At 37.6% G+C, this 27894-nt stretch overlaps 1 protein-coding gene and 1 pseudogene across 1 annotated transcript in view; one reads left to right on the top strand and one right to left on the bottom strand.

The window, feature by feature from the left end:
* Positions 1 to 27894, bottom strand: part of DNAI4 (dynein axonemal intermediate chain 4) — a 98744-nt gene that overhangs the window by 60085 nt on the left and 10765 nt on the right. The window contains 4 exon segments of the mRNA XM_019957303.2: positions 1277 to 1433; positions 11716 to 11828; positions 13144 to 13328; positions 26992 to 27175. Of these exon segments, the coding sequence (XP_019812862.2) occupies positions 1277 to 1433; positions 11716 to 11828; positions 13144 to 13328; positions 26992 to 27175 (639 nt within the window).
* LOC109556187 (translocon-associated protein subunit alpha-like) lies at positions 18096 to 18982 on the top strand (annotated as a pseudogene).

Here is a 27894-nt window from a genome sequence, read left to right as displayed (position 1 = left end):
GGAGGGGGGTCCAAGACTTGCCGGTGGGCTCTAGATCCATGTGCTAATATTATCATTTTCCTCTAGCATCTCTCCCTGATTTTAAATCACTTATCTATCCCATTGTTATTCTTTTCCTTTTTCTGGTCCTAGGACTTTTCCCTTATGTCTCATGTACTTTAAAAAAGTATGTTATTCAAGATCTAATTGTATTGTATTTTATAGTCCAAACAATTTTACAATATTTTATATTTGGGTAAAAATAATACCTTAATTATGCTAGTGATGAATTTTTTAGTACTATGAATCATATTCAAATTATACTTGAAGGCAAATAATCTGAATAACTATATAAATACTAAATAATCTATTTATGTAGCTATATTCGGAGAAGGCAATGGCACCCCACTCCAGTACTCTTGCCTGGAAAATCCCATGGATGGAGGTCCCTGGTAGGCTGCGGTCCATGAGGTCGCTAGAGTCGGACACGACTGAGCGACTTCACTTTCCCTTTTCACTTTCATGCATTGGAGAAGGAAATGGCAACCCACTCCAGTGTTCTTGCCTGGAGAATCCGAGGGACGGGGGAGCCTGGTGAGCTGCCATCTGTGGGGTCGCACAGAGTCGGACACGACTGAAGCGACTTAGCAGCAGCAGCAGCAGCCATATTAATTTAGTCAGAGCACGCTTTGGAGCAAAGAAAATTATTTGAGATAAAGAGGGGTATTATATAATGATAAAGGGGTCAAGTCTACAAAAAGATGTAACAATCCTTTATGTATATGTACCTAACAGCAGAACTTCAAAATACATGAGTCAGAAATCCATTTATATTCATTAATAAAGAGAAATGGAAAATCTGCTCTCAATAGTAAATTCCATCATATCCCCATAACACATTTTCCCTTCTTAAGTTTAAGTTGTTTTGAATATAAAACTGGCAGTCATTTCTTTTTAAATTGAAAATAATTCATATATGTATAAAAGAAAAAAATCATTAAAACCTATACTGAGACTTAGAAGCTTCCTTTATTTCTTTTGTTATTTAACTTAGTAGCTCACCTATTTTTAAAGAATATGGTACAGCTATGAGTTACTCCTCTAGGAAGAACATACAACATATATACTTTACATGTAATTTCATGGGGTACAAATATCACTTTATAGGATGCAGTTTCACAAGGCACATATACCACCAGTGTTTATCCGGAAATCCTCAAAGACAGAAACAAAGATAGAGCCCTCTGATTTAGCATTTAAATTACAAAAGCAATGTAAATGATTAAACCACACATACCTTACTTTCTCAGCTTCTTCAGATTCTACAGAAAACATAACTGTTGGTAGATTTAAAAAGTTCATTGTTTCTGTCTCTGTGAGAATTATCTCTACAGTCTTCTCCAGGTCTTCTTTTGTTATAATTTTTCCAGGTGCTGTCCTCATAACTCGTAAATCTAAAATATATAATTTAATGAAAATAATCTATTAACTGCTAATTTTAATCATCACTTCATCAAAATGTCATGATGAGTCATACATTGCAGGTGGCTTTATATGCTCAAAGAATACGTCATGTTGTGAGATGTAGTCTATTTAAACTTTCTGAAGCCAAACTGGATCCTATGGCTCATAAACCGTCTCTGCTGCTGATACATCAAGCTTACTCCAATATCAAGTGTATAGTCATGACTACAAGGGCATCCCATTACATCTATCCCATAATATTAACAGGGAGATTAAGGTAAATGACTGTTGATACAACTCAAAAGGAATATGGACAAGTGTATTTCCCAAATAATATGCAACCCTTCTCCGAGTCCTGAAGCTAATTTCTTGTCTATATCTAATATCTTGTCTATATCTTCTTGTCCTTCTAATCTGTTGACTTTTGATTTAGATGATAGCCCACCTCTAATCATCTTCACCAAGAGCTCAAAAGATTCTCCAATGAAAGTTGTGGTTAAATACAGGAGAAAAACAGACTTAATATCCACACAAAAAATACATTGAAAAGGGTTAATCCCAAGTCTGTAGTCTAGTCAGAAGTCCAAGGTCCTTAAAAAATTTCACTGAGGACAGAGTTTCAGGGCTGGGAGTCTGCACTTGGTTGTGTGGGTAATAAAGGAGCCATGACAAGGATATATAGGTCAGAATTCAATGTTTTATGTTAAAAATTAGGGTGAGAAGCAGGGATCCATGAGATTCTGACATGGGTAAAGCTTGAATAGGCAAAGGGGATAAACTTTCCAGAGATTAAGGCTTAGTCTCCTTAAGAAGGCCCAGAGTATGAGAAAAACACCTTTTTCATAGCTTAAAAAAAAATACAAGCTACTAATTCCACAAATCAATCACCAACATTTGGAACTGATAAATAAATTAGAGTATACTCATCTATGAATATTAAGTAGTAATTAAATATTATATTAAAATTATGAAAATGTTTGTGATAAAATGTTAAGTGACTAAATAGTCCATGACAAAATCCACAGTATGATTGTAACAATTAAAATACTAGTGCCCATGGAGAAGCTGAGGAAACAAAATTTTAAATTACCAATCCTTTACAGTATTGGATAATTCTTTTTAAAAATGTTTTTAAATTTTTATTATTTATGCAATAAATTTAAAATGAGGGAGAAATGATTTATATAAGTCAATCTACCTACATAGCAGATATAGGATAAGTGAAAAAGTAAATAAAGTATCCACATGGACACAACTGGAGATATATCTAGTCCAAACTGTTAGTTTGATCAATGAAGAAAATGAGAGACAGGCTAAGTGAGAAGTTTAAAGTCACACAGGCAGTTTTGAGCTCTTCTCTAAACTTCCTTTCTTTAAGACCACCAGGTCTTCATCCAATATTTAGTTACATATACCTCAAAGTAGCTACGACAAAACTAGACAGCATATTAAAAAAGCAGAGACATCACTTTGCCAACAGAGGTCCATATAGTCAAAGCTATGGTTTTTCCAGTAGTCATGTACGGATGTGAGAGTTGGACCATAAAGAAGGCTGAGCACCGAAGAATTGATGCTTTCGAATTGTGGTGCTGGAGAAGACTCTAGAGAGTACCTTGGACTGAAAAGATATTTAAACCAGTCTATCCCAAAGGAAATTAACCTTGAACATTCATTGGAAGGACAGAAGGTAAAGCTGAAGTTTCAATACTATGGCCATCTGTTGTGAAGAGGCGACTCGTTGGAAAAGACCCTGATGCTGGGAAAGATTGAAGGCAAAAGAAGGGAGTGACAGAGGATAAGTTAGTTAGATAACATCAACAACTTAATGGACATGAATTTGAGCAAACTTTGGGAGATAATGGAGGACAAAGGAACCTGGTGTGTTACAAACAGTCCATGGGGTCACAAAGAGTCGGACATGACTTAGCAACAACCTCCTCAAAGTACCATTATGACACAGATATGCTAATTATAAAAATGAATGATCTTACAGTAGATGGAACCAATAGAGTAACACCTTAGTTACCTACCATGATTGAGGAAAGTCGTAGATTTCTTTTACTTAGTGGCAGAGGATCTACCACTCATAGACAAAACCCTAGGATGGCAGAAAGAATTTTTGTCTGGATCTCTCTAGCAACCTTTGCGTGAATGTTGGTTGAATACGTTATATATTGAGAAACTGCTTCAAACTCCACTATATACCTATAGAATTTGTCTATTTATTGACCAGACACCCTAACCCTAAATGGACTTTAAACCAGATTTAACTACATATCACTCTCCACCTAGAAACACATCACAATATATCAATCTGCCTTGCCTGTTCTTATTTACTGCTAATGATGGAGGGAACATAGTTCCACTCCTGACGATTCTTACAGAAGGAAGAAGCTCTAGAATGACAATCTTGGCTCTTCTCCACACCTTTACTCATGATTCCCATTGAGAGGGTTGCGGTAGGCCTGAGATGGTCTGATGTTTTATTGAATGGGTGGGTAAGTCTGTCAAATTTGAGAGTTTAACAGCAGGCCTTTATTCATAATGTGATATTCTGGCTCTAATATACCATATCTACATTTATTACATTTTTCAATTAATTCAGAACTGCATAGGGGAAAGGGATATCATTACTTGGCTACCTTCAAAGACTCCAGTAGCTAATCATCTATGAAGTCTTCCTTGGCCTCTGCATAAGCTAGAATTGGTGTGATAAAATTGCAGTGCAATTCAGTCACACAAGCATCTTATTCTCACCCTTCCTCACAAATTACATACGTATCAAGACACTTTATAAGTTCACGTAAAAGATAGCTATTATTATTCAATTGTTCTGTGAGACCACCCACAATCTATAGGTAAGACGATGTTTTGGCTCCTACCTTGCCATTAAAATCATAAGCTTTTGTAACCATAAGCCTCCTTTTGGTTGTACAGTAAAAACAATGGTTCTCAAACTTCAGCATGCAACAGAATCATCTGGAGAACTGATTAAAGACTGCTGTGACTCACCCTTAGACATTTTTTTGACATTTAATAAATATTAACTTTAGAATAGTTTTATATATACAGAAATCCACAAGAATATTACGAAGAGTTACTGTATACCCTGTACCCAGTGTTTCCTATTGTTAACATTACTTTGGTACCTTTATCACAACTAATAAACCCAAACTGATGCTTCATTATTAACAAAAGTGAATACTCTATCCCAATTTCCTTAATTTTTAACCAATGTCCTTTTCCTTTTACAGGATATATTGTAGGATATATTATGTACATGTATATACATGTAGGATATATTATGTCTATTGATTGTGTCTTCTTAAGTTTCCCTACACAGTGACAATTTCTCAAACTTCCCTTGTTTTGATGACCTTGAGTTTTGAGGAATACCGGTCATGTATTCTGTAGAATGTCCATCAGTTCAGTTTGTCTGATATTAGACAGGTTATGGATTTCTAGGAGGCAGACTACAGAGGTAAATTGTCATTCTTATCATATCATATCAAGGGTACATGTTATCAACATGACTTACTACTGATGATGTTCACCTTGACCTGAGGTAGACTTTGTCAGCTTTCTCTGCATTAAAGTTACTCTTTCCCTCCCCTTCTATATCCTGTACTTCTTAGAAGGAAGTTGATATGCAAAGCCCACATTTAAATGAGACAGTTAAGCTCCACCTTCTTGAAGGAGAAATATCTATATAAATCATTTGGAATTCTTTTGTATACATTTGTTCTCAATCATTAATTTAATCAGTCATTCACTTGAATCACTATGGACTCATGGATATTTACCTTATACTTTGGGTTGTAATCCACTATTACATAACATATTTTGTTCTTGAAATTATTCCACCTATTACCATCGCAAGATGTTGGCTGCTATGTCCTTTTCACATATCTCAGATTTTTTGTTTGTTTAATGTGGTTTTTTCTCTTTAACACTTATTTCAGTTCAGTCACTCAATTGTGTCTCTTTGCGACCCCCTGAACCGCAGCATGCCAGGCCTCCCTGTCCATCACCAACTCCCGGAGTCCACCCAAATCCATGTCCATTGAGCCAGTGATGCCATCCAACAATCTCATCCTCTGTCGTCCCCTTCTCCTGCCCTCAATCTTTCCCAGCATCAGGGTCTTTTCAAATGAGTCAGCTCTTCGCATCAGGTGGCCAAAGTATTGGAGTTTCTAATACTTGTTTACTTTCTGATTTACCTTATATATTCTCTGTTCCAGTCTAGAAGCAGTCATTTCTCTAAAGACCCCTGGTTCCTTTTATTGGAGAACAGTATCAGAAACCAAGATCTGGGCACTGGGTATGCTTGTTGTTATAGGGGTGTCATTTCTTCTAGGCTTTCTTAGCAGAGAGGGCTTAAGAAATATTTGTCTATAGTAAACCCCCCCAACCACACACATATAATCTACATATACATTAAGCTAAACATTAGTTTACTCTTTCTGACTCTCACTCAGTATCATATGGATAATTCTAACCTTCTCCCTTTGTTTGCCTGCAATCTCCAACTCCAATGACAGTGAAAAAATCTAGTGCGTACTATCTGCCTCCCACTTATTTACATGTTTAATATTAGTGCTGCTGCTGCTAAGTCACTTCAGTCATGTCTGACTCTGTGAGACCCCAGAGACGGCAGCTCACTAGGCTCCCCTGTTCCTAGGATTCTCCAGGCAAGAACACTGGAGTTGGTTGCCATTTCCTTATATATGTACAATGCTTCAGATTGTTAACTCACACTCCAGTGGAAAATGACTCTATCCAATAAGAGTATGGAGGCTATGTGTACCTCCATGCTTTTAATCTTCTAATCTCCATTCAATTTCAATGTTACTTAGAGCTATACCTCCTCTGACATCCCTGTCTCTCAGTGAAGTAGTCATATATTTCTAAAGCAGTTAGATTCTTATGTCACAGTTTGTATTTCATTCTGGGTGCTCTGATCTCTTGAATTTGTTTTTTTTCAATGTAGTATATTAAGGTTGACTCTTTGTGCTGTAAGAGTCTATGGATTTTGATAAAAGTATAATGTCATGTGTCCACTACTATGGAATCACACAGAATAGTTTCACCATCCTAAAAAATCCACTGCACATTTCTTTTCACATGGACTATTTCTTTGATGTTCAGGATTCATTCTATGATAATTAAATCAGAATTCTGGACATGTGATCTAGGTCATCAGTATTTTTAATACTAATTTATAAAAGTGTTATATATTAGAAGCATGTGGGAAATTTTTAAATATACCCAAAAGTGTGTTATAGCAGGACTGAACCAGCTTGCAAGGGGCAATTATTAAATTATCAGGAATTTTGTAAGCTAATCATTAAATAGTCATTATTCAAAATTAAATTATATAAACTTACAACTAAATACATATTAAAAACAAAGATAATAACCACTCAAAAATGACCACTTCCTATGTTATTAAATTTTATTATTCTCTAGACTCTTGAAGTTATTTATATTTATTGCATCTGTATTGTAAAAATACTGAATAACAATGTTTCACTAAGCATGTCTTGTAAGCTTCCCACTCAGAAATTTCATGTTGATAGCTTGAATTTGTTGGGTGTGAAAATATTTATACCACAGAAATTGGCAAATACTACAAATCAGGACTTTCTCTACTTCAGAGTAGGTTAGTTTTATACTTATCAGCACACCACTTCTTATGCCTAACCCCCTCTGCCAGATATTCCTATATTGTTGGCCTAGAGTAAGACATGAGTGTGGGAAATTTTTAAAGGTATATAGATTATGTTACTGTGCATTCAAGATTTAGAAATGTGAATCTAAATGAGTTGCCAGGTCATCAGTTCAGTTCAGTTCAGTCGCTCAGTCGTGTCTGACTCTTTGCGGCCCCATGGACTACAGCACGCTAGGCCTCCCTGTCAATCACCAACTCCCAGAGTTCACCCAAACCCATGTCCATTGAGTGGGTGATACCATCCAACCATCTCATCCTCTGTCGTCCCCTTCTCCTCCTGCCTTCAATCTTTCCCAACATCAGGGTCTTTGCAAATAAGTCAGCTCATCGTATCAGGTGGCCAAAGTACTGGAGTTTCAGCTTCAACATCAGTTCTTCCAAGGAACACCCATGCCTGATCTCCTTTAGGAGGGACTGGTTGGATTGCCTTGCAGTCCAAGGGACTCTCAAGAGTCTTTTCCAACACCATAGTTCAAAAGTATAAATTCTTCGGCACTCAGCTTTCTTTATAGTCCAACTCTCACACCCATACATGACTACTGGAAAAACCAGTTTGGTTTTGCCTCACTTACAGAGGCTTGATTTTGTAGTTAGAATTAGCCAGCAAACCAAGATGATATAAGCATCGATACTATTCTTCAACACTTCTGGAGGTGAAGTTTTGATACTTTTGATTGTTTTTGTTAGAAACAAGTAGAGGTAGTAGCTGTGCTGGGATTCTCCAGGCAAGAATACTGGAGTGGACTGACATGCCCTCCTCCAGGGGATTTTCCCAATCCAGGGATCGAACCTGTATCTCTTAAGTCTCTTACCTCGGCAGGTGGGTTCTTTACCACTAGCACCATCTGGGAAGTTCTTAGAGGTAGGCCTCAAGGCAAATTGTTACATAAAGATTATTGTCTTTTTCTTAAGAGCAATGAAAATTCATTGAAGGGTTTTAAGCAGTGAGAATGAAGTTAGATTGCTAAAAATATCATTGTAATAGGGATAGAGTAGGATAACTAAATGGTTTAGAAATCCCTCTAAAGGATTAAAGACAGAAAGGGAATTTTAAGGGAGTTTGGGGAGACTGTTATAAACTACTGACCACTCAAGAAAAGAATCTACTAATCTAGCAAAAATCCACACTACCTTGAAGAAAGACCAGGTGCATCTAAGCACCAGGCACACTCAAGCCACAAACTCTGATTGTTAAAACGCAAGACAAAATATATATAGGGTCTGAATCTTGTTATTAATACATGAAGTCAGGGAGTTAATGGTTCTTGAAAAGTAGCATTTCTGCATGTAGTCAAGACAGAAACACAGGTGAAAAGGGAAAGAAAGTAGGTGAAAGGGGACATTATACCAAAACCCGAGATGAATTACTATGTGGTGGTGGTGTAGTCACTAAGTTGTGTCTAACTCTTGTGACACCATGGACTGAAGCCCACCAGGCTCCTCTGTCCATGGGATTTCCCAGGGAAGAATACTACAGTGGGTTGCCATTTCCTTCTCTAGGGGAACTTCCTAACCCAGGAATTGAACCCAGGTCTCCTGCACTGCAGGTGGATTCTTTACTGACTGAGCCACCATATGTCATCATCCTTCTAATAATATAGATCTGATTTAAATAGTGTCATGACAGTCCCCATTAGAACATATAGGGTCAAAGGAAGAACTAATGATGCAAGCCATGCTGTCTACCCAAAAATGAGGAAGAAGATGATCTTCTCTCCTGCCCACTTATTCTTTAACTCTAAAAAAACAAAAGCCCTTTTTGTTCTCAGGGCTGTGTTCCCTTGTTGGCCTGCTTGTAGTTCTCACAGGAATCCTGTGCTTATATAAATCCACTCTTGTCTATCTTTGCCTCACATTGAATTCTTTCTGCAAGGAGACAAAAGAGTCTGAGCTTCATTAAGTCCTGGCACAAGGTGAGCAGTATCAAATAAAAGACAGTGGATTTGAGTTCCCTCTCAAGTTAGGGAATTGTAGGTTCAAGCCCCAATATAAGGTGTGGCTTAGTTTGAGTCGCAACCAAGGAGTGTGGTTTCAACTCTGCATGTAGTTTGGAAAAAATTGGAAGGTGGCAAGAATATATGTAGAGACTGCTGGGGAGGTTATGACAATAATTTAATTCTCTTTCTTCCATCCTGAGAGGATGGGCTTCTTCCTACAACAGACATTCCTAATGTCTTAATTTTCACTGCTAAGCCTTTCTCTCTTCTGAGGCCTCTTTCCATTAATACTGCCTGAAAAATCAAGTATTTGGTTTTTCCAGCCTCTCTTGAAGCTGGTGGTTGCAGTGTGACACAGTTCTGGCCAGTGAGATAAAAGCAGAAATACACAGGAAAAAGGAAAGCTTCTGGGAAACGTTTACTCTCCTGATAAATGAGGGAGATGGTACTGGTGCCCAGAGTTGGGACAGGTATTATGAGGTCCTGTGGCAAGAAACGAGAAACGATGGAAAAAGGATAGCAGAGCTGCCAGTTCTGATTCTGATATAACTATGCCACAAACACAAAGCCAAAAGCTATCTACCTTTTAGTTCAGTTCAGTTCAGTTGCTCAGTCATATCCGACTCTTCGAGACCCCATGGACTGCAGCACACCAGGCTTCCCTGGCCATCACCAACTCCCAAAGCTTGCTCAAACTCATGTCCATTGAGTCAGTGATGCTATCCAACCATCTCATCCTCTGTCATCCCCTTCTCCTCCTGCCTTCAATCTTTCCCAGCATCACGGTCTTTTCTAATGAGTCAGTTCTTCTCATAGGTGGCCAAAGTATCAGAGCTTCAGTTTCAGCATCAGTCCTTCTAATGAATATTCAGGACTGATTTCCTTTAGGATTTACTGGTTTGATCTCCTTCAGTCAGTCCTAGGGACTCTCAAGAGTCTTTTCCAACACCATAGTTCAAAAGCATCAATTCTTTGGTGCTCAGCTTTCTTTATGGTCCAATTCTCATACCCATACATGACTACTGGAAAAACCATAGCTTTGACTATATGGACCTTTGTTGACAAAGTAATGTCTCTGCTTTTTAATATGCTATCTAGGTTGGCCATAGTTTTTCTTCCAAGGAGTAAGCGTCTTTTAATTTCATGGCTGCAATTACCATCTGCAGTGATTTTTGAGCTCCCCAAAATAAAGCCTGTCACTGTTTCCATTGTTTCCCATCTGTTTGTCATGAAGTGATGGGACCAGATGCCATGATCTTCATTTTTTGAATGTTGAGTTTTAAGCCAGCTTTCTCAATTTCCTCTTTCACTTTCATCAAGAGGCTCTTCAGTTCCTCTTCCCTTTCTGCCATAAGGATGGTGTCATATGCATATCTGAGGTTATTGATATTTCTCCCGGTCATCTTGATTCCACCTTGTGCTTCATCCCACCCAGCATTTCACACGATGTACTCTGTATATAAGTTAAATAAGCAGGGTGATAATATACAGCCTTGACATACTCCTTTCCCAATTTGAAACCGTCCATTGTTCCATGTCTGGTTCTAACTGTTGCTTCTTGACCTGGGTACAGATTTCTCAACAGGCAGGTCATGTGGTCTGGTATTCCCATCTCTTGAAGAATTTTTCACAGTTTGTAGTGACCCACACAGTCAAAGTCTTTGGCGGAGTCAATAAAGCAGAAGTAGATGTTTTTCGGGAACTCTTTTGCTCGTTTGATAATCCAATGGATATTGGCAATTTGATTTTTGGCTCCTCTGCCTTTTCTAAATCCAACTTAAACATCTGAAAGTTCTCAGTTCACATACTGTTGAAGGTCTGGAAGGAATAGCAACTCCATGTATATCTACCTTTAACTTCCTTTAATGTGGAAAAACTGTCTTCATTTAAGCTAATAGTAGTTGGGTATTCTGTTACTTGTCAGAAGCATTCTGTTACATAGTCTAACACCAAAACAAAGAGTTCATTAAGCACTTTTCCTATAAATAGTTTAACTAATCCTTCATTGTCATCTCAGAGGAAAAGACATCCATACCACACTCCAGTGCAAATGTTCCTCAAGGAAATAGCCACTTCTTCCAGTGCTTTAGTCAACCACTATTTCCTCTTTGATCTTCACTCACATAATCCTTCGTATTATCTCATGTTTTTATCTTCTACCTGGACTGAGTCTCTCCAATTTGTTCTCCTGACAAATTACTAATTATCTTTAAAAACCCAATTCAAAAGTCAATAATGTTCTTTATGAATGTTCTCCTGCTTTTTACTTTCCACCTCATAGTAATCTTTTCTAAGTGTTTCCATCACATTATGTCTCACTATGGAATCGATCACAGTATATCAGAATTATTTGTCTCCTGAGTTAGAAGCTGAGCCTTTTTAAACAGGGTTTGTGATTACTGAGGCTGTTGGTGCAAGGGAGTCACTTGAGAATTTTACAAACTATATAAACATTACCCTGATAATTCTCATGTAGCTGTGGCACAAGCCAGCATTTCGGAGTGATTACCATAGTTCTTCTGTCTCAAACACCCAAAAAATAATGAGCACATTTACAAAGAAATAATGAAGTGTTACTTAAATAAAAGACTGGATTCTCATTACCTGTAAAACTAGACAATCTTTCCCGTTTAAAGGACGGTTCTTCTAGGTCTTCTGCCATTGATTCACTAGTGGATACACTTGACTTAGAAACTGTGCTGCTTCCTAAAACTGACCTTTAGCAATGAAAAACAACATTATTTATTTATTCATATGTCCTTATAGGCAATTAAATGTATAAATGAAAACTATCAGATACACAGAAATCAAATACACTGTAATCATATAAGCAAAAGTGATAAAAATAATTCTTTAAAAATTAAGTTGATGATTAGTGTTCTTTAAGTAAAAGTCTTAGTCCTTTTGTCTAAAGTCTTTCAATGTATTCCCAACAGTATGTTTAGGATAAAAATCTAAAATACAGCCTATCTACCGAGATTCTCCATCTCATCATCATATCACAATTCTTCTTTTTTTTAAAGTTCCTCAACCTTATGGAGCTCTCTTACCTCAGGGCCTCAGCCTGGAATACTCTGCCTTTAATCTTCACCAGGTTTCTGCTCATTATTCAAATCCCATCGTAAATGCACTTTTATTCAATTTGATGTCTTCTCAAGATTTAATTTAAAATAAAGTTTATATATTTGGTGGGAAATCAATACATTGAAGAGTCCAAAAATAATTTCCTTTAAACATAGGAACTTAACATTACTCCATGATACTACATACTTTTTCCTTTCTATTTATAGTTTCAACTGGACTCCAAAGGTTGGGCTCAGTTTATTGGAACATGCTTTATTTTGCACAGAACTCCCATGGTATCTGTATGGCAATTTGGAGGTAGATTCTAGACAGCATATTTTCTCCTAAAATTTCGTGCTTAGTTAACATCTAGAACTTTTAATTTGTCAGATTGAAAGTTACACACTAAAGTACTTCCCCATGATCTTTTAGATTGTTTTAGGAATACTGTTTTATTATCACAAAGATTGAACTTCTCTATTGGAAGCTCTAAAAATTTTCAATTATGTAAGTATCTGCATATGTAAAAGCAAAACAGATGATTTACCAAAAAAAAGTTCTAAAACAAGACAGAAATCAAAGCGTAGGAGAATAAGGATTTATATGGAAGAATAGGGAGGAAAAAAAGGGAAGCCCCTAATTGCAGCATAAAAGAAACTGAAGAAAACTAAAGAAATATGTCTGTAATGCTAGGTCCCATCTTTTTGGTTCCTCAGGAAATCTTGAGTAAAATCTATATATGTTTTCACAAATATATATAGAATATATATATTGGTAGGAGTTGGTAGGGGTATAGACGTAAGCCCCGCATCTCGTTAAAACACACGACGAACACGAGCGGTGGCACACTAGGATGAGAGAGCAGAGCTGGCAGACAGGACAACTGACATCTAACTTCCACAAGTGCAACTTAAATGGAAATATGTAGTAAGATATAAACACAAAGAAGCATAAAATAGTATACTCTACCTTGTAAACTGCCCTAACATACTAGGATTTATTGTATTTTGATAAAGGCTATAGGAAGCTATGAAGTCTGACGTATGTGATCCGTCTTGTGAAGTCAATAGTTTATTTGGCTTTCCTGTACCGGAATATGGATCTGGACGGTAAAGAGGTTTGGGAGTAACATCAACTCCGTGTATATCAGTCACCTGTAGAAAATAGTGATTTAAAATAAAATAAGTAAAAAAGATGCGGTTTCTGTATAACAAATTCTAAAACTAGGGATAAAAATGGTAGAGAAAAAGATAAAGTGTGTAGGATAGGACAAACATGAAAAATTGAATGATAAAAGATTTTATGTTTAAAAAACTTCTAAACTAAGGTAATAAAAGTTAAAAAAATCTCATTCATGTTTTATCTATATACAAGTAATACATATTAATTTTGAGAAAATTAAAAAATGTAGAAAGATAATTCTGATTGTTAATATTTTGGTATATTTATATATAATCTTTAAAAAACCCACAATTTTTCATTTAACATTTTATTAATATACATTACCCAAGTTACTACACATTTTTGGCTTATATGTTTTGGGCTAATTTTCAATTATGAAATTTAACACATACAGAAATGTAATTAAAACATAACAATATAGTTAAATAATACAAAGCAAACATTGTTATAATTGCAACTAAAGTAAAAAATTAGAACACTTAAAAGAACCTCTAGGAGACTTTGCTCCTTCTAGACAAAAACAGCTCCGCTGGTTTTTGCTCCTTCTGTGTTACTGCCTCTCCTTCCCTCCCAAGTGAATATAATTAACTTGATTTTGGCAGTTATTTTCTTTCTTTTTTTAATAGTTTTTTTAAGTATGCATTCCTAAATAACAGCATTTACTTTTAAAAACTTATATTGAAGTAATATATACATAGACTTATACACATAAATGATAGCTTAATATATTTTCATAAACAGAAGACACCCAGGTACCTACCATTCAGACTTAGAAAATTACCAGCATGTTAGAAGTTCCTTCCCTTAGTCGCCATCTCCTACACCAAAGGTAATGATTATTTTGACTCCATGGATTAGTTTGGCCTGTTTGTAAACTTTATTTTGATGAAATCAGGAAGCGTGTACCCTTGGTATCTGGTTTCTTTTGTTCAAAATTATATCCACATTTGTGAGAGCCATTCATATGGTTAAGTAGAGTTGCAGATGGTTAATTTTCACTGTTGTGCAATATTCCATTGTGTCAATATATCACAATTTATTTATTGTTCACAGATTTTCAGTAGTTCCCCAATTTTTGGCTAGTACAAATGATGCCACTATTAAGATGGATGTGCATGTTTTGCTGACTATACTGTATGAATTTATGTTGGGTGTATGCCTGAGGGAGATCCCTGGGTAGGGAATTATTTTATGTTCACATATAGTAGATACTGCTAAAAGGTTTTCCTCCCAAGTGGTTCCCACCAACAAAGTATGAGAGAATTCTGGTTGCTACAGATTTTGGTTAGCACTTAGTATTTACCTAGTTTGGCAAGGCAATTTAGTTTTTAAAATTTATAATAGTCATATATTATGACTGAATTATCTGACGTCTTCTGTTCAGCAGCTCATTTTTATTTCTCTCTCCATATTGTTGCATGTATAATTGTTTATAATCACCAATAATTTATTGGTGATTGGTTGTGTCTGTTGGATTAGCATATCATATTTTATTTATCCATTTTACTTTTAATTGACACGGAATTGTTTCCAGTTTTTGGCCATCATGAAAACTGTTTCAATAAATATTTATGTAAAAGCATATTGTTATACACAGAATGCATTTCTGTAAGGGACAGATAGATGTGGAATTGAAAATCCCATGGACGGAGGAGCCTGGTGGGCTGCAGTCCATGGGGTCTCGAAGAGTCGGACACGACTGAGCAACTTCACTTTCACTTTTCACTTTCCTACATTGGAGAAGGAAATGGCAACCCACTCCAGTGTTCTTGCCTGGAGAATCCCAAGGACGGCGGAGCCTGGTGGGCTGCCGTTTATGGGGTTGCACAGAGTCGGACACGACTGAAGTGACTTAGCAGCATGATTAGATAACACCAAACTCTTTTCCAAGTTGACTGTAAGCTGTTCATGATTACCAGCATTGTGACAGTTGCTGTTATTCTATATTCTCATCAACAACTAGCATTGTCAGATTTAGAAATTTAAACTAGTATGGGTATAGGTATACAGGTATCTCATTTTGAACTTTTCATAAAGTTGAACTTCTTGTCATATGCCTATTCCCATTCTGACTCCCTTTTTCGGAGGAAAATGTCCCATACATGTCCTTTGCACACTTTTCTATTGAGTTCTGTCTCTTTAAAATTTACATTAGAGTTCATTAAACGTCCTGCAGTCATGAAGTCAAATGACGGTTGCTTCTTGGAAGGAAAGCTATGATAAACCTGCTGCTGCTGCTGCTAAGTTGCTTCAGTTGTGTCCGATTCTGTGCAACCCCATAGACGGCAGCCCACCAGGCTTTCCTGTCCCTGGGATTCTCCAGGCAAGAACACTGGAGTGGGATGACATTTCCTTTTCCAATGCATGAAAGTGAAAAGTGAAAGTGAAGTCGCTCAGTCATTTCCGACTCTTCGCGACCCCATGGACTGAAGCCTTCTAGGCTCCTCCATCCATGGGATTTTCCAGGCAAGAGTACTGGAGTGGGGTGCCATTGCCCCCACTCCAGTGTAAAACACTCATTAGTGTAAAACACTAAGATCAACATTCAAAAAACTAAGATCATGGCATCTGGTCCCATCACTTCATGGCAAATAGATGGGGAAACAATGCAAATGGTGACAAATTTTATTTTCTTGGGCTCCAAAATCACTGCAGATGGTGACTGCAGCCATGAAATTGAAAGACGCTTACTCCTTGGAAGAAAAGCCATGATCAACCTAGACAGCATATTAAAAGCAGAGACGTTACTCTGCCGACAAAGATTCGTCTAGTCAAAGCTATGGTTTTTCCAGTAGTCATGTATGGATGTGAGAGTTGTATCATAAAGAAAGCTGAGCAGTGAAGAATTGATGCTTTGAACTTTGCTGTTGGAGAAAACTCTTTAGAGTCTCTTGGACAGGAAGGAGATCAAACCAGTCAATCTGAAAAGAAACCAACCCTGAATATTCATTGGAAGGACTGACACTGAAGCTGAAGCTCCAATACTTTGGCCACCTGATGAGAAGAGCTGACTCATTAGAAAAGACCCTGATGCTGGGAAAGATTGAAGGCAAAAGGAGAAGGGGATGGCAGAGGAAGATGGTTAGATAGCATCACCCATTCAATGGACATGAATATGAACAAACTCTGAGAGACAGTGAAGGACAAGGGAGCCTGGTGTGCTGCAGTCCACAGAGTCACAAAGATTCAGACATGACTTAGTGACTGAACTACAACAAAACGTCCTATGAATTTTTTCTGTTTTATGCGTTGAAAATGTCATCTTTTACTTTATGGCTTCATTTTCCTTGTTGCTGTTGTTCAGTCACTCAGTCATGTCCAGCTTTTTGCGACCGCATGGACAGCAGCACGCCAGACTTCCCCGTCCTTCACCATTTCCCAAAGTTTGCTCAAACTCATGTCCACTGAGTCGGTGATGCCATCAAACCATCTCGTCCTCTGTTGTCCCCTTCTCCTCCTGCCTTCAGTCTTTCCCAACATCAGGGTCTTTTCTAATGAGTCACCTTTTCACATCAGGTGGCCAAAGGATTGGAGCTTCAGCTTCAGCATCAGTCCTTTCAATGAATATTCAGGATTGATTTCCTCTAAGGTGGGCTGGCTTGATCTCCTTGCAGTCTGAGGGACTCTTAAGAGTCTTCTCCAACACCACAGTTCAAAAGCATCAATTCTTTGATGCTCAGCCTCCTTTATGGTCCAACTCTCACATCCATACATGACTATTGGAAAAACCATAGCTTTGACTATACAAACCTTTGTTGGCAAAGTAATGTCTCTGCTTTTTAATATGCTACATTTTCTTTGTAGTATCTTTTAATAAAAAGAAGTTCTTTTTCTTAGTGCAGTTGAATTTATCACATTTTCCTTTTTGGTTTACATCTTAGATTTTTCATCCAGGAAAACATTCCCAATCCTTAAATTATGAAAATATTTTTGCTTTTCATGTTTAGAACTATTATACACCTGGAATTGAGTTTTGTGTATACTATGAGAAAGGAAGCCAGTATGTTTTTATTCCGTATGAATACCCAATTGTTTCAATAAGAATTTTTTAAAACCCTAATATTTTCCCATTACTCTCTAGTGTACATTTATTATAAAACAAGTGTTTATATGTGCTTGAGTCACTTGTAGACTTTTTGTCTATACCTTTGTTAATGTTACACTTTTTATAAAATTTGTTACCTAGGAGAGTAAGTCCTTTCACATGGTTCTTATTCAAGAGTATCTTGGGGACTTCCCTGGTGGAACAGTGGATAAGAATCCACCCGACAATGCAGGGGACACAGGTTGGATCCCTGGTCCGGGAAGATTCCACATGCCAAGGAGCAACTGAGCCTGTGTTCTAGGGCCCACGAGCCACAACTACTGAGCCTGCATACCACAAGTACTGAAGCCTGCACGCTCTAGAGCCATCAAGCCACAACTAAGGAGACCTTGTGCCACAACTACTAAAGCTTGCGTGCCCTAGAGCCAGCAAACTGCAACTAATGAGCCCACATGCTGCAGTTACCAATGCTCATGCACCTAGAGCCTGTGCTCTGCCGCAAGAGAAGCCACCATAAGCCCATACACCGCAACTAGAGAGTAGTCCCCACTCTCCGCCTCTAGAGAAAACCCATGCACAGCAACGAAGACAGAGTGCAGCCAAAAATAAAAATAAATAAATGAAATCTTTTAAAAAGGGTATCTTGGATTTGCACCGGAGCGGCCGAGAGCTCTCGCGATCGGGCCCTGGATGCCAGAGTGGCCGCACCATGAGGTCCCTCCACCGCCTGCTGCTGCTTCTGCTGGTGCTCCCCACCACCCTCCTGCTCCGAGGCGGCCCAGGAGGCTCATTGGCAGTGGCTCAGGATCTTACAGAAGATGAAGAAACAGTGGAAGATTCTATAATTGAAGATGAAGACGATGAAGCAGAGGTGGAAGAAGATGAACCGACAGATTTGGCTGAAGATAAAGAGGAAGATGATGTATCAGGTGAACCTGAAGCTTCACCAAGTGCAGATACAACCATCCTGTTTGTGAAAGGAGATTTTCCAGCAAATAACATTGTGAAGTTCCTGGCAGGCTTTACAAACAAGGGTACAGAAGATTTTATCGTCGAGTCTCTCGACGCCTCATTCCGTTACCCTCAGAATTACTAGTTTTATATTCAGAATTTCACTGCTCTTCCTCTGAACACGGTCGTGCCGCCCCAGAGATAGGCAACCTTTGAGTACTCCTTCATCCCCGCAGAGCCCATGGGCGGCCGGCCCTTCGGTCTGGTCATCAACCTGAACTACAAGGATTTGAACGGCAATGTTTTCCAAGATGCTGTCTTCAATCAAACAGTTACAATTATCGAGAGAGAAGATGGGTTAGATGGAGAAACCATATTTATGTACATGTTCCCGGCTGGTCTCGGGCAGCTGGTTGTCGTCGGCCTTCATCAGCTCCTGGAATCTAGAAAGCGCAAGAGGCCCATTCAGAAGATAGAGATGGGAACCTCAAGTCAAAACGACGTTGACATGAGCTGAATTCCTCAGGAAACTGAACCAGATCAATAAAGCTTCACCAAGAAGGTTGCCCAGGAAACGGGCACAGAAGAGATCAGTGGGATCTGAGGAGTAAATGTTCCTTTGTGCAACAATTCGGTCTTTACTTAACCCACCCTAATGTTTTTCGGCCTGATGGGAATTAGTGCAGAGAAGCCGTATCACCATAGAAGGCGGCTACTACTTATGTGTGGACTGAGCAATCAGTCTGTGGTGATCACATTGCTGAAAATGCACTGCATTAATTTTTCTAAAGTAATAAATTTGTTTTTTTTAAAACCATTAAAATCTATGTATGTGAAAAAAAGAGTATCTTGGTTATGCCTATGCTTTAGCAGTTTTATATAAACTTTAGTATTACCTTGATAAGTTCCTGGAAAAAATAAAATAAAAAAAAACAACTTTTGAGATTTTGACTGAAATTGCAAAGAACCTATAAATCAAAATTTGGGTAAAACTTATATACTTAGAATATGGGCTCTTATTATGCATAAACAGCTCTCTCTCCAATTGTTTGGGTCTTAATATCTCACAGCAAAATTTATAGGTTATATGTATCTTTGTTAAATTTATCCACAAGTATTTAATGCATTTTAGTACTATTATAAATGGCATCATTAAAAAATATGTAATTTTTGAAATATGTGCAGCTGGTATATACAAATATATATTTTTTGCTTTTGATTATTTTTGTTATCCAATAATCTTGCTAAGCTCTTACTAATTTGATAATTACTAGGTGATTTAAAATTTTATATGTAGATAATTGTGTCATCTACAAATATTCAAAGTTCTGTTTCTTCCTTTTCCATATCTTATACTTTACATTTCTTTTTCTTATCATACTGAAATGCCTAAGACTTCCAAGAATGTTGGATAGAAACGGTTCCTTCTTAGAAATGCTTTACCATTAAATATGATCATTGCTATAGGATTTTATAAATAACAGTAAGGAAATGTCTTGTGATTTCATTTCAGAAGAATCTTTTAAATCTAGAATAAAATTTTTATCTTATCAAATACTGTATTGAGATGATCGTACGCTTTTTTTCCTTTAAGCTATGAATGTGGTGAATTACACTGATGGATTTTTAAATGTTAAACCAATATTAATTCCTTGATATAAACTCAACTTTCTTACAATGTTTTGTCTCTATTGTTATTGAATTTTAATATTTTATTGAGGATTTCTCCATCTATGTTTCCAAGTGAGATTGACTTGTAAAGTTTATTTCTCATACTGTTGTAGTCAGATTTTGATATCGGGATAAGTCTAGCCTCATAAAATGTTTTACGGTATACCCACTTTTCTTGTTCTGTTTTTGTCCTTATGTGTTTGGCATGTATCACTAGTGAAACCATATGGGCCTGGAATTATCTTTGACAAAAGATTTTTAAATTACTCATTTCTTTAATAAAAGCTTCCAATTTTCATTTTTATTTTTCTCTTTTTAAAATGTTAATTTTTCCATTTTATATCAATTTTCAAATCTTTCAAAATTTAAAATTGGCATAAAGTTACATACAATCTGCAAGGATTATCTTTTTAAATAGCTTTGAAAGTGTACATGTCAGTGGTTTTTAGCGTATTCACAGATATGAGCAACCATCACCACAGTTAACTTTAGAACTACCTCAAGAAGAAACTCTGTATCCTTTGATTCTGACTCCCTAACACTTGTCTCTCCCAGTCCTTGTTATTGTTATTCAGTGGACAAGTCATATCTGACTCTTCAGACTGTGGACTGTAGCATGCCAGGCTCTTTTGTCCTCTTCTATCTTCCAGAATTTACTCAAATTCATGTCCATTGAGTCAGTGATGCTATCTAATCATCTCATCCTCTGCTGCCCCATTCTTTTGCCTTCAGTCTTTCAGTCCAATCTCCCAGTCTTAGGCAACAAGTAATGTATTTCATGTCTTTACAGATTTCTCCATTCTGGACTTTTATGCGAGTGGAATCACAAAGAGTGTGGTATTTTGTAACTGGCTTGTTTCATTTAGTATAATGGTTTCAAGATTCACCCACAATGCTGCATGCATCAGTAGTTCGTTCCCTTTTGTGGTTGAAAAATGTTCTACTGTATGAATATATCACATTCTGCTTAGTTATTTGCCCACTGTTGGATATTTGGGTTGTTTCCACTTGCTGACTATTATGAATAGTCAGGGTTTGAAGTTTCAGGGTTTGAAATATATCTTAATTTCTCTTGGGTGTATATATATCTAGAGGTAGAAGTGCCAGGTCATTTGGTAAGAGTATGTTTAAACTTCTGCTGCTGAGTCATTTCAGTCGTGTCCAATTCTGTGCGACCCCATAGACGGCAGCCCGCCAGGCTCCCCCGTCCCTGGGATTCTCCAGGCAAGAACACTGGAGTGGGTTGCCATTTCCTTCTCCAATGCATGAAAATGAAAAGTCAAAGTGAAGTTGCTCAGTCGTGTCCGACCCTCAGCAACCCCATGGACTGCAGCCTACCAGGCTCCTCCGTCCATGGTATTTTCCAGGCAAGAGTACTGGAGTGGGGTGCCATTAAACTTCTGAGTTACTACCAAACCATTTTCCAAAGTGTCAGGACTATTTTATATTCCTATCAGTAGGGTTCTGGTTTCTTGATATCCTTGCCAACAGTTGTCATCAGACTTTTTGATTCTAGCCATCCTAATGAGTATAAAGATCTCACTGGTTTTGATCTGCATTTCTCTGATGACTAATAATGTCATGCATCTTCCCATGTGCTTTTTGACCATTTATATATTTGACTCATTTCTTTGGAGAAATGAGTATTCAAATTCCTTGACCAATTTTTAATTGGGTTATTTGTCTATTATTTTTAGTTGTAATTCTTTATATATTTCATATACAAATCCCTTAACAGATAGATCATTTGCAAATATTTTCTCCCGTTCTGTGGGTTGACTTTTTACTTTCTTGATTATGTTCTTCAAAACACAAGTATTTTTAATTTTGGTAAAGTCCAATCATCTGCTTTTTTTTTTTTTCTTTTGTGGTTCACATTTTTGGTGTCATATCTGAGAATCCTTTTCAAAGTCCAAGGCCATGAAGATTTACCACTTCTAAGTTTTTTAGTTTTAGCTTTATATATATGTCTTTGATTCATATTGAATTAATTTTGATATGGTATGAGGTAAGGGTCCAACTTCATTCTTTTGAATGTGGCTATCCAGTCATCCCTACACTATTTATTGAAGACCCTCTTAAAACAGTCATCAAACCCTTATCAAAAATCAGTTGACCATTGATGTAACAGGTTTATTTCTAGACTCAATTCTATTCATTGATCTGTATGTCTATCCTTGTGCCAATCAATACCACACTATCTTGATTTCTGTTGATTTGTAGTAAATTTTGAAAATGGGAAGTGAGAATCTGCTTACTTTATTCTTATTCTTCAGGAGTATTTTATCTATTCTGGGTTTCTTGAAATTCCATATGAATTATAGAATCAGTTGTCAATTTGTACAAAGAAGTCTGCTGGGATTTCTAATAAGGATTGTATTGAATCTACAGATCAAATTGGGGAGTACCGCCATTTTACCGATGGTAAGTTTTTCCACTCATAAATTTTGGACACACTCCCATTTATTCAGATCATTGTTAATTTCATTCAGTAATGTTTTACAGTTTTTGGAGCTGAAGATGTCACTGCTATTATTAAATTTACTTGTAAGTACTTTACTGTTTTGGATGTGACTGTGAAATTGTTTCCTTAATATTAAAATTATTCCAAATGTAAAAACTATAATTTATTTGTATATTGATCATGTATCCTGCATCTAGCAGAACTCATTGGTTAATTTTAATTGTTTGTTTGGCCATGCTGCAGCTTATAGAATTCTAGTTCCTTAACCAGGGATTGAACCTGGGCCACCACAGTGAGAGGACCAAGTTTGAACCATTAGACTGCCAGGGAGTTCCCTAGTTTTAATACTTTTTGGTGGGTTTCTTAGGAGTTTATGTACATAACATTATGTCATCTGCAAACAGAGATTTACCTTTTCCTTTCCAAACTGGTTGCCTTTTTTTTCTGCCTAATTGCTATTTTTAGACCCTCCAGTACAAAACTGAATAGAAGCAGCAAGAAAATTTTGTCTTGTTCCTGACATCAAAGGGAAAGCATCCAGTTGCCTGCTAAGTTGATGCTAGTGGGTTTTTCATAAATGTCCCTTATCAAGTTGAATCCCCTCTATTATTATTTTAAGCATTTTTATCATGAAAATATGTTGGATTTTGCAAAGTGCTTTTTCTAAATCTATTGAGATGATCATCACTTTTTATTCTACTGATATGAGATACAGTAAATTACACTGATATTAAGATATTAAAGTACTTTGCATCCCTGGGATAAACCCTTGGTAACTGTTATGGGCTGAATTGTCTCTCCCTACCAAAAAATTCATATGTTGAAGTCCTAACTCCCAGACCTCTCAATGTGACTGAATTTAGTGATAGGGCCATTAAAGAGATAATTAAAATGAGGTAATCCAATCTGACTAGTGTTTCTAAGGAAGGGCAGATTAGAACATTGTTTAAGCCATCCAGTTTGTGATATTATCTAACGGCAGTCTTATGAAACTAATGCACTCAAGGCATAAAATTCTTTTTATGTGTTACTAGATTACTAGTAACTGTAGGTTTTTCAGAATGCTTCTAAGGAAATTCTTTCTTTTTCAAGTTAGTTGAAATGGTTTTTTATTAATTTTTTATCATTAATGGATATTGAATTTTTCAAATTCTTTTTATCTGTTGTGATAATCACATTTTTTTCAGTCTACTGATAAGACAAATAGTACTGACTTTTGAATATTAGAACAACCTTGCATGTATTATCTCCGCTTGGTCATGATGCATTATACCTTTTACATAGTGATGTTGATACTATATAACATGTATGTAATATATAATGTATATGTAATATGTATATAATTATTATGGACTGAATGTTTTTGTATCCACCAGATTCATATGCTGGAACTCTGATCCCAGTGTGATGGTATTGGGAGGTGGAACCTTTCGAAGGTAATTAGGTCATGAAGGTAGCACCCTCACAGATGAGATTAGTGCCTTTACAAAAAAAAACTAGAGAGCTAGCTAAATCTCTTTCCACCATGTTAGGATACAAAGAAAGTTGGTAGTCTGCAACCTGGAAGAAAGTTATCACCAGTACCCGACCATTTGCCACCATAATCTTAGACTTCCAGTCTCCAGAACAATAAGAAATAAGTTTATAAGCCACCCAATCTACAGTGTTGGGGGCCAGAGTGAGGTACTCCGCCCATGGCAAAGGTCATGAGGAAGGAGGCTCGACATACGCAAAGGCGGGACCGAGCCTCACGAGTCCCCCTGGAACTCCTCGAGCATCTACCCCCATAACCAGAGCCTGCCTACTTTACTACTTTGTGCTCTCACCTACACCTCTGACTTTACGGGGGGCTGTCCCCCACCACCTCTTTCAGAGAAGGAGTTAACTTAGAGCTCCAGTTAATAAAAACTTCTGGGCGTGACAAGAGTGTTTTAACCTACAAACTCCTCTGAAGGTTCTCTAGCCTGCCTGACAGGCTTGTCTGGCCACATGTGATCGCTCACAGCCTCCCAACCGTGAGAGGCACGAGATGCTTTAAACCTTCTAAAAACAGGTTCCTTAGAAAAGTTAGAAAACTATTAGTATAAGTATAATGGGCTGATTAGAAATTGTATTGGTGAAGGGTTTTTCATTTGTTGAGCCAATGTTTGTTGCTAAGTCTCCACATCCCCTGCCCTTACACACATTAATGAATATATAGAAGAAATAAGTATTAACCTTTGATATTAATCACGTTAGACCTTAGGCTAAGTAAATTCTTTCCTTAACTAAAACCCACTACACCCTCACCCTATAGGAATGTAACTTTATTTGGGTGGCGTCTGTTTTAAGAATAATCACCCCTGGAGAAATAAGTGTCCTGGTTGACTGACCGCTGTCACAAGGAGAGGGTCATAATTTGTTAGCAGGCCCCCTGGCCAGAAGATGATGTAACACCCCTAAGACCTCTGTATACATTTGTATGAAGCACCTGACTTTAATAAAAGTCAGGACTGCTGTCCCCACGTGACTTTTGTATAACATCTCAGTGTATAAAAACAGACTCTGGAAAATAAAGAATTGGGATCAGTTCCTCAAAAGACTGGTCTCCCCATGTCTCTCTCTCTCTCACTCTGGCTGAGTCTCCATCTGGAGCGCGGAACCCGCCATGCTTACTTATTATGCCTGGGCTTCTAAGATCCGACCGGGGAGGCCTCAGTGTCTCCTCTCATTCGGGAGAACAGAAGGACGCCTGCGGCCTACGTAAGTGGTGCAAGCTTCTTGTCTTGAAGTTTTATTGGTCTCCCGCGTAAACCAAGCTACTCAGCCTCTTTTCTCCACTGAATTTTCCTACTGAGCTATCCTCATTCTATTACTCTTTATATCTTTGATGAATATTTAAATAGTTGCCTAAGCCGTCTCCCCTTCGAATACCCTGGATCAGCCGGGGCTGGACCCCGGCACTACAGTATTTTACTATAGCAGCATGAGCTGACTAATTCTTAAGGTCATGAGTAGACTCTCTTTATTCCACTCTAATAACAATGATAGGAGCCAACTGCCAATATTATACTGTAAGGTTTGTTAGTTATATGGTAAAGACTCTAACAAAATCAATATATCAATATAGGTATACCTCATTTCAGTGGTAAAGACTTCACCTACAATATTGGAGCCATAGGAGTTCGACCCCTGGGTTGGGAAGATCCCCTGGGAGAGGGCAGAGCAACCCACTCCAATATTCTTGCCTTAAGAATCCCATGGAAGAGGAGCCTGGCAGGCTACAGTCCATGGAGTCACAGAGTTGGACACGACTGAAGCGATTTAGCACAACACAGCATACCTCATTTTATTGCACTTCACTTTATTGCACTTCAATATTGCGGCTTTTGTAAAGTAAATTGAAGGCTTGTGACAACCTTGCATCCAGCAAGACTACTGATACCATTTTTCAAAAGCATCTGCTCATTTTGAGTCTCTGTGTCACATTTTGGTAATTCTCACAATATTTTAAATATTTTCATTATTATTGTATTTGTTATGGTAATCTGTGGCCAGTGCTCTTTGACGTTATTATGATTCATTGAAGGCTGAGAGGATGGTTGGCATCAGTTCAGTTCAGTTGCTTAGTTGTGTCCAACTCTTTTCAACCCCATGAACCGCAGCACACCAGGCCTCCTTGTCCATCACCAACTCCCGGAGTCCACCCAAACCCATGTCCATTGAGCCGGTGATGCCATCCAACCTTCTCATACTCTGTCGTCCCCTTCTTCTCCTGCTCTCAGTCTTTCCCAGCATCAGGGTCTTTTCAAATGAGTCAGCTCTTCGCATCATGTGGCCAAAGTATTGGAGTTTCAGCTTCAACATCAGTCCTTCCAATGAACACCCAGGACTGATCTCCTTTAGGATGGACTGATTGGATCTCCTTGCAGTCCAAGGGACTCTCAAGAGTCTTCTCCAACAAGCATTAAAGATTTTTTAAATTATCTATATTGGAATTTTTAGACATAATTCTATTGCACACTCTATTTAGACTACAGTATAACACAAACATAATTTTTATATGCACTGGGAAGCCAAAAGCTATACAAGACCCACTTTATTGTGACATTTGTATTATTCCAACTGAACCCATAATATCTCTGAGGTATGCCTGTACTGTATTAGAAGTTATTATTTCAAAGCAGCATACTTCCCTGGTGATCCAGTGGTTAAGACGCTGCCTTTCAATGCAGGGAGCACGGGCTCAGTCCCTGGTTGGGAAGCTAAGATCCCACATGCCCTGTGGTGCAGAGCAAATGGTGCTAGAAAACTTGAATACCTCTATGCAAAAACAGCAACAACAGCTGACCATACCTTGTACCATATACAAAGATTAAGTCAAAATGGATCACAGACCTAAGTGTAAAATCTAAAAAGAATTTTGGAAAAAAAAAAAAAACAGCATACTTTCTACCTCTTACATTTGAATCAATTTATTACCAGCATCATTTTCAAACAAACTTGGAATTCTAAAGAATATTACCTGTGTGACTGTCTTTGCGGAGGAAATAGTCATTTTCTCCATTTGTTTTGCTTCAGGTAGAATCATCATGTTTTTTGACATAGCCATTCTGCTTTGGTTTGCACCAGCATATCCTCCTTTCATTAGCGCTCCTTTTCCTGGACCAACAAAGCTAATAGACTTCCTTGGCCCTAAGCCAACGTTTCTATGTCAGGAAAAGAAAATATAACACAGAAGATCCAGGATTGAAGAAATATTAGCCAACAGATAAAAAAAAAAAAAAAGCAACTTTCACTTAGAAACATGGAAACAATCTGATCATATAAACAAGAAAAAAAATAGTAGCCACTTGAGACCTCATTATATGTAAGCATAGTTCTAGAATGTTTACAAGCACTGTGTCATTTTTTCCTCACAATAATTCTAAGAGGTTGCTATAACATTATTTTATTTAAACCATAAAGGCTTAGAGGGAAGCATTCCTACTAGAGTTGAAATTTGAAAACCAGTCAGGTCAAAAGTCTACACTTATTTCTCTGGGTCTGCTTCCTTATCTGTAAGATGGGGGTAGTAATAGTATCTTATACATTACTGGCTTCCCAGGTGGCTCAGTGATAAAGAATTCACCTGCCAATGCAGGAGACATGGGTTCAATCCCTGGGTCAGAAAGATCCCCTGGAGGAGGAAATGGCAACCCACTCCAGTAGTCTTGCCAGGACAATCCCATGGACAGAGGAACCTGGTGGGCTACAGTCCAAGGGGTTGCAAAGAGTCAGACATGAGTGAGCAACTGAACACACACACATAGGTATTATGAGGATTAAATGTATTCATTTCTATATTATGGTTAGGAAATGCCTGACACATAGTAATCATAAATAGGTGTAGACTGCAGTTATGTAGGCAGACTGAAGCATGAGTAAT

This window comes from Bos indicus, chromosome 3, assembly GCF_029378745.1.
Source record: "Bos indicus isolate NIAB-ARS_2022 breed Sahiwal x Tharparkar chromosome 3, NIAB-ARS_B.indTharparkar_mat_pri_1.0, whole genome shotgun sequence".
Taxonomy (NCBI): Eukaryota; Metazoa; Chordata; class Mammalia; order Artiodactyla; family Bovidae; genus Bos; species Bos indicus.
This window is presented reverse-complemented; position numbering and strand designations above follow the sequence as displayed.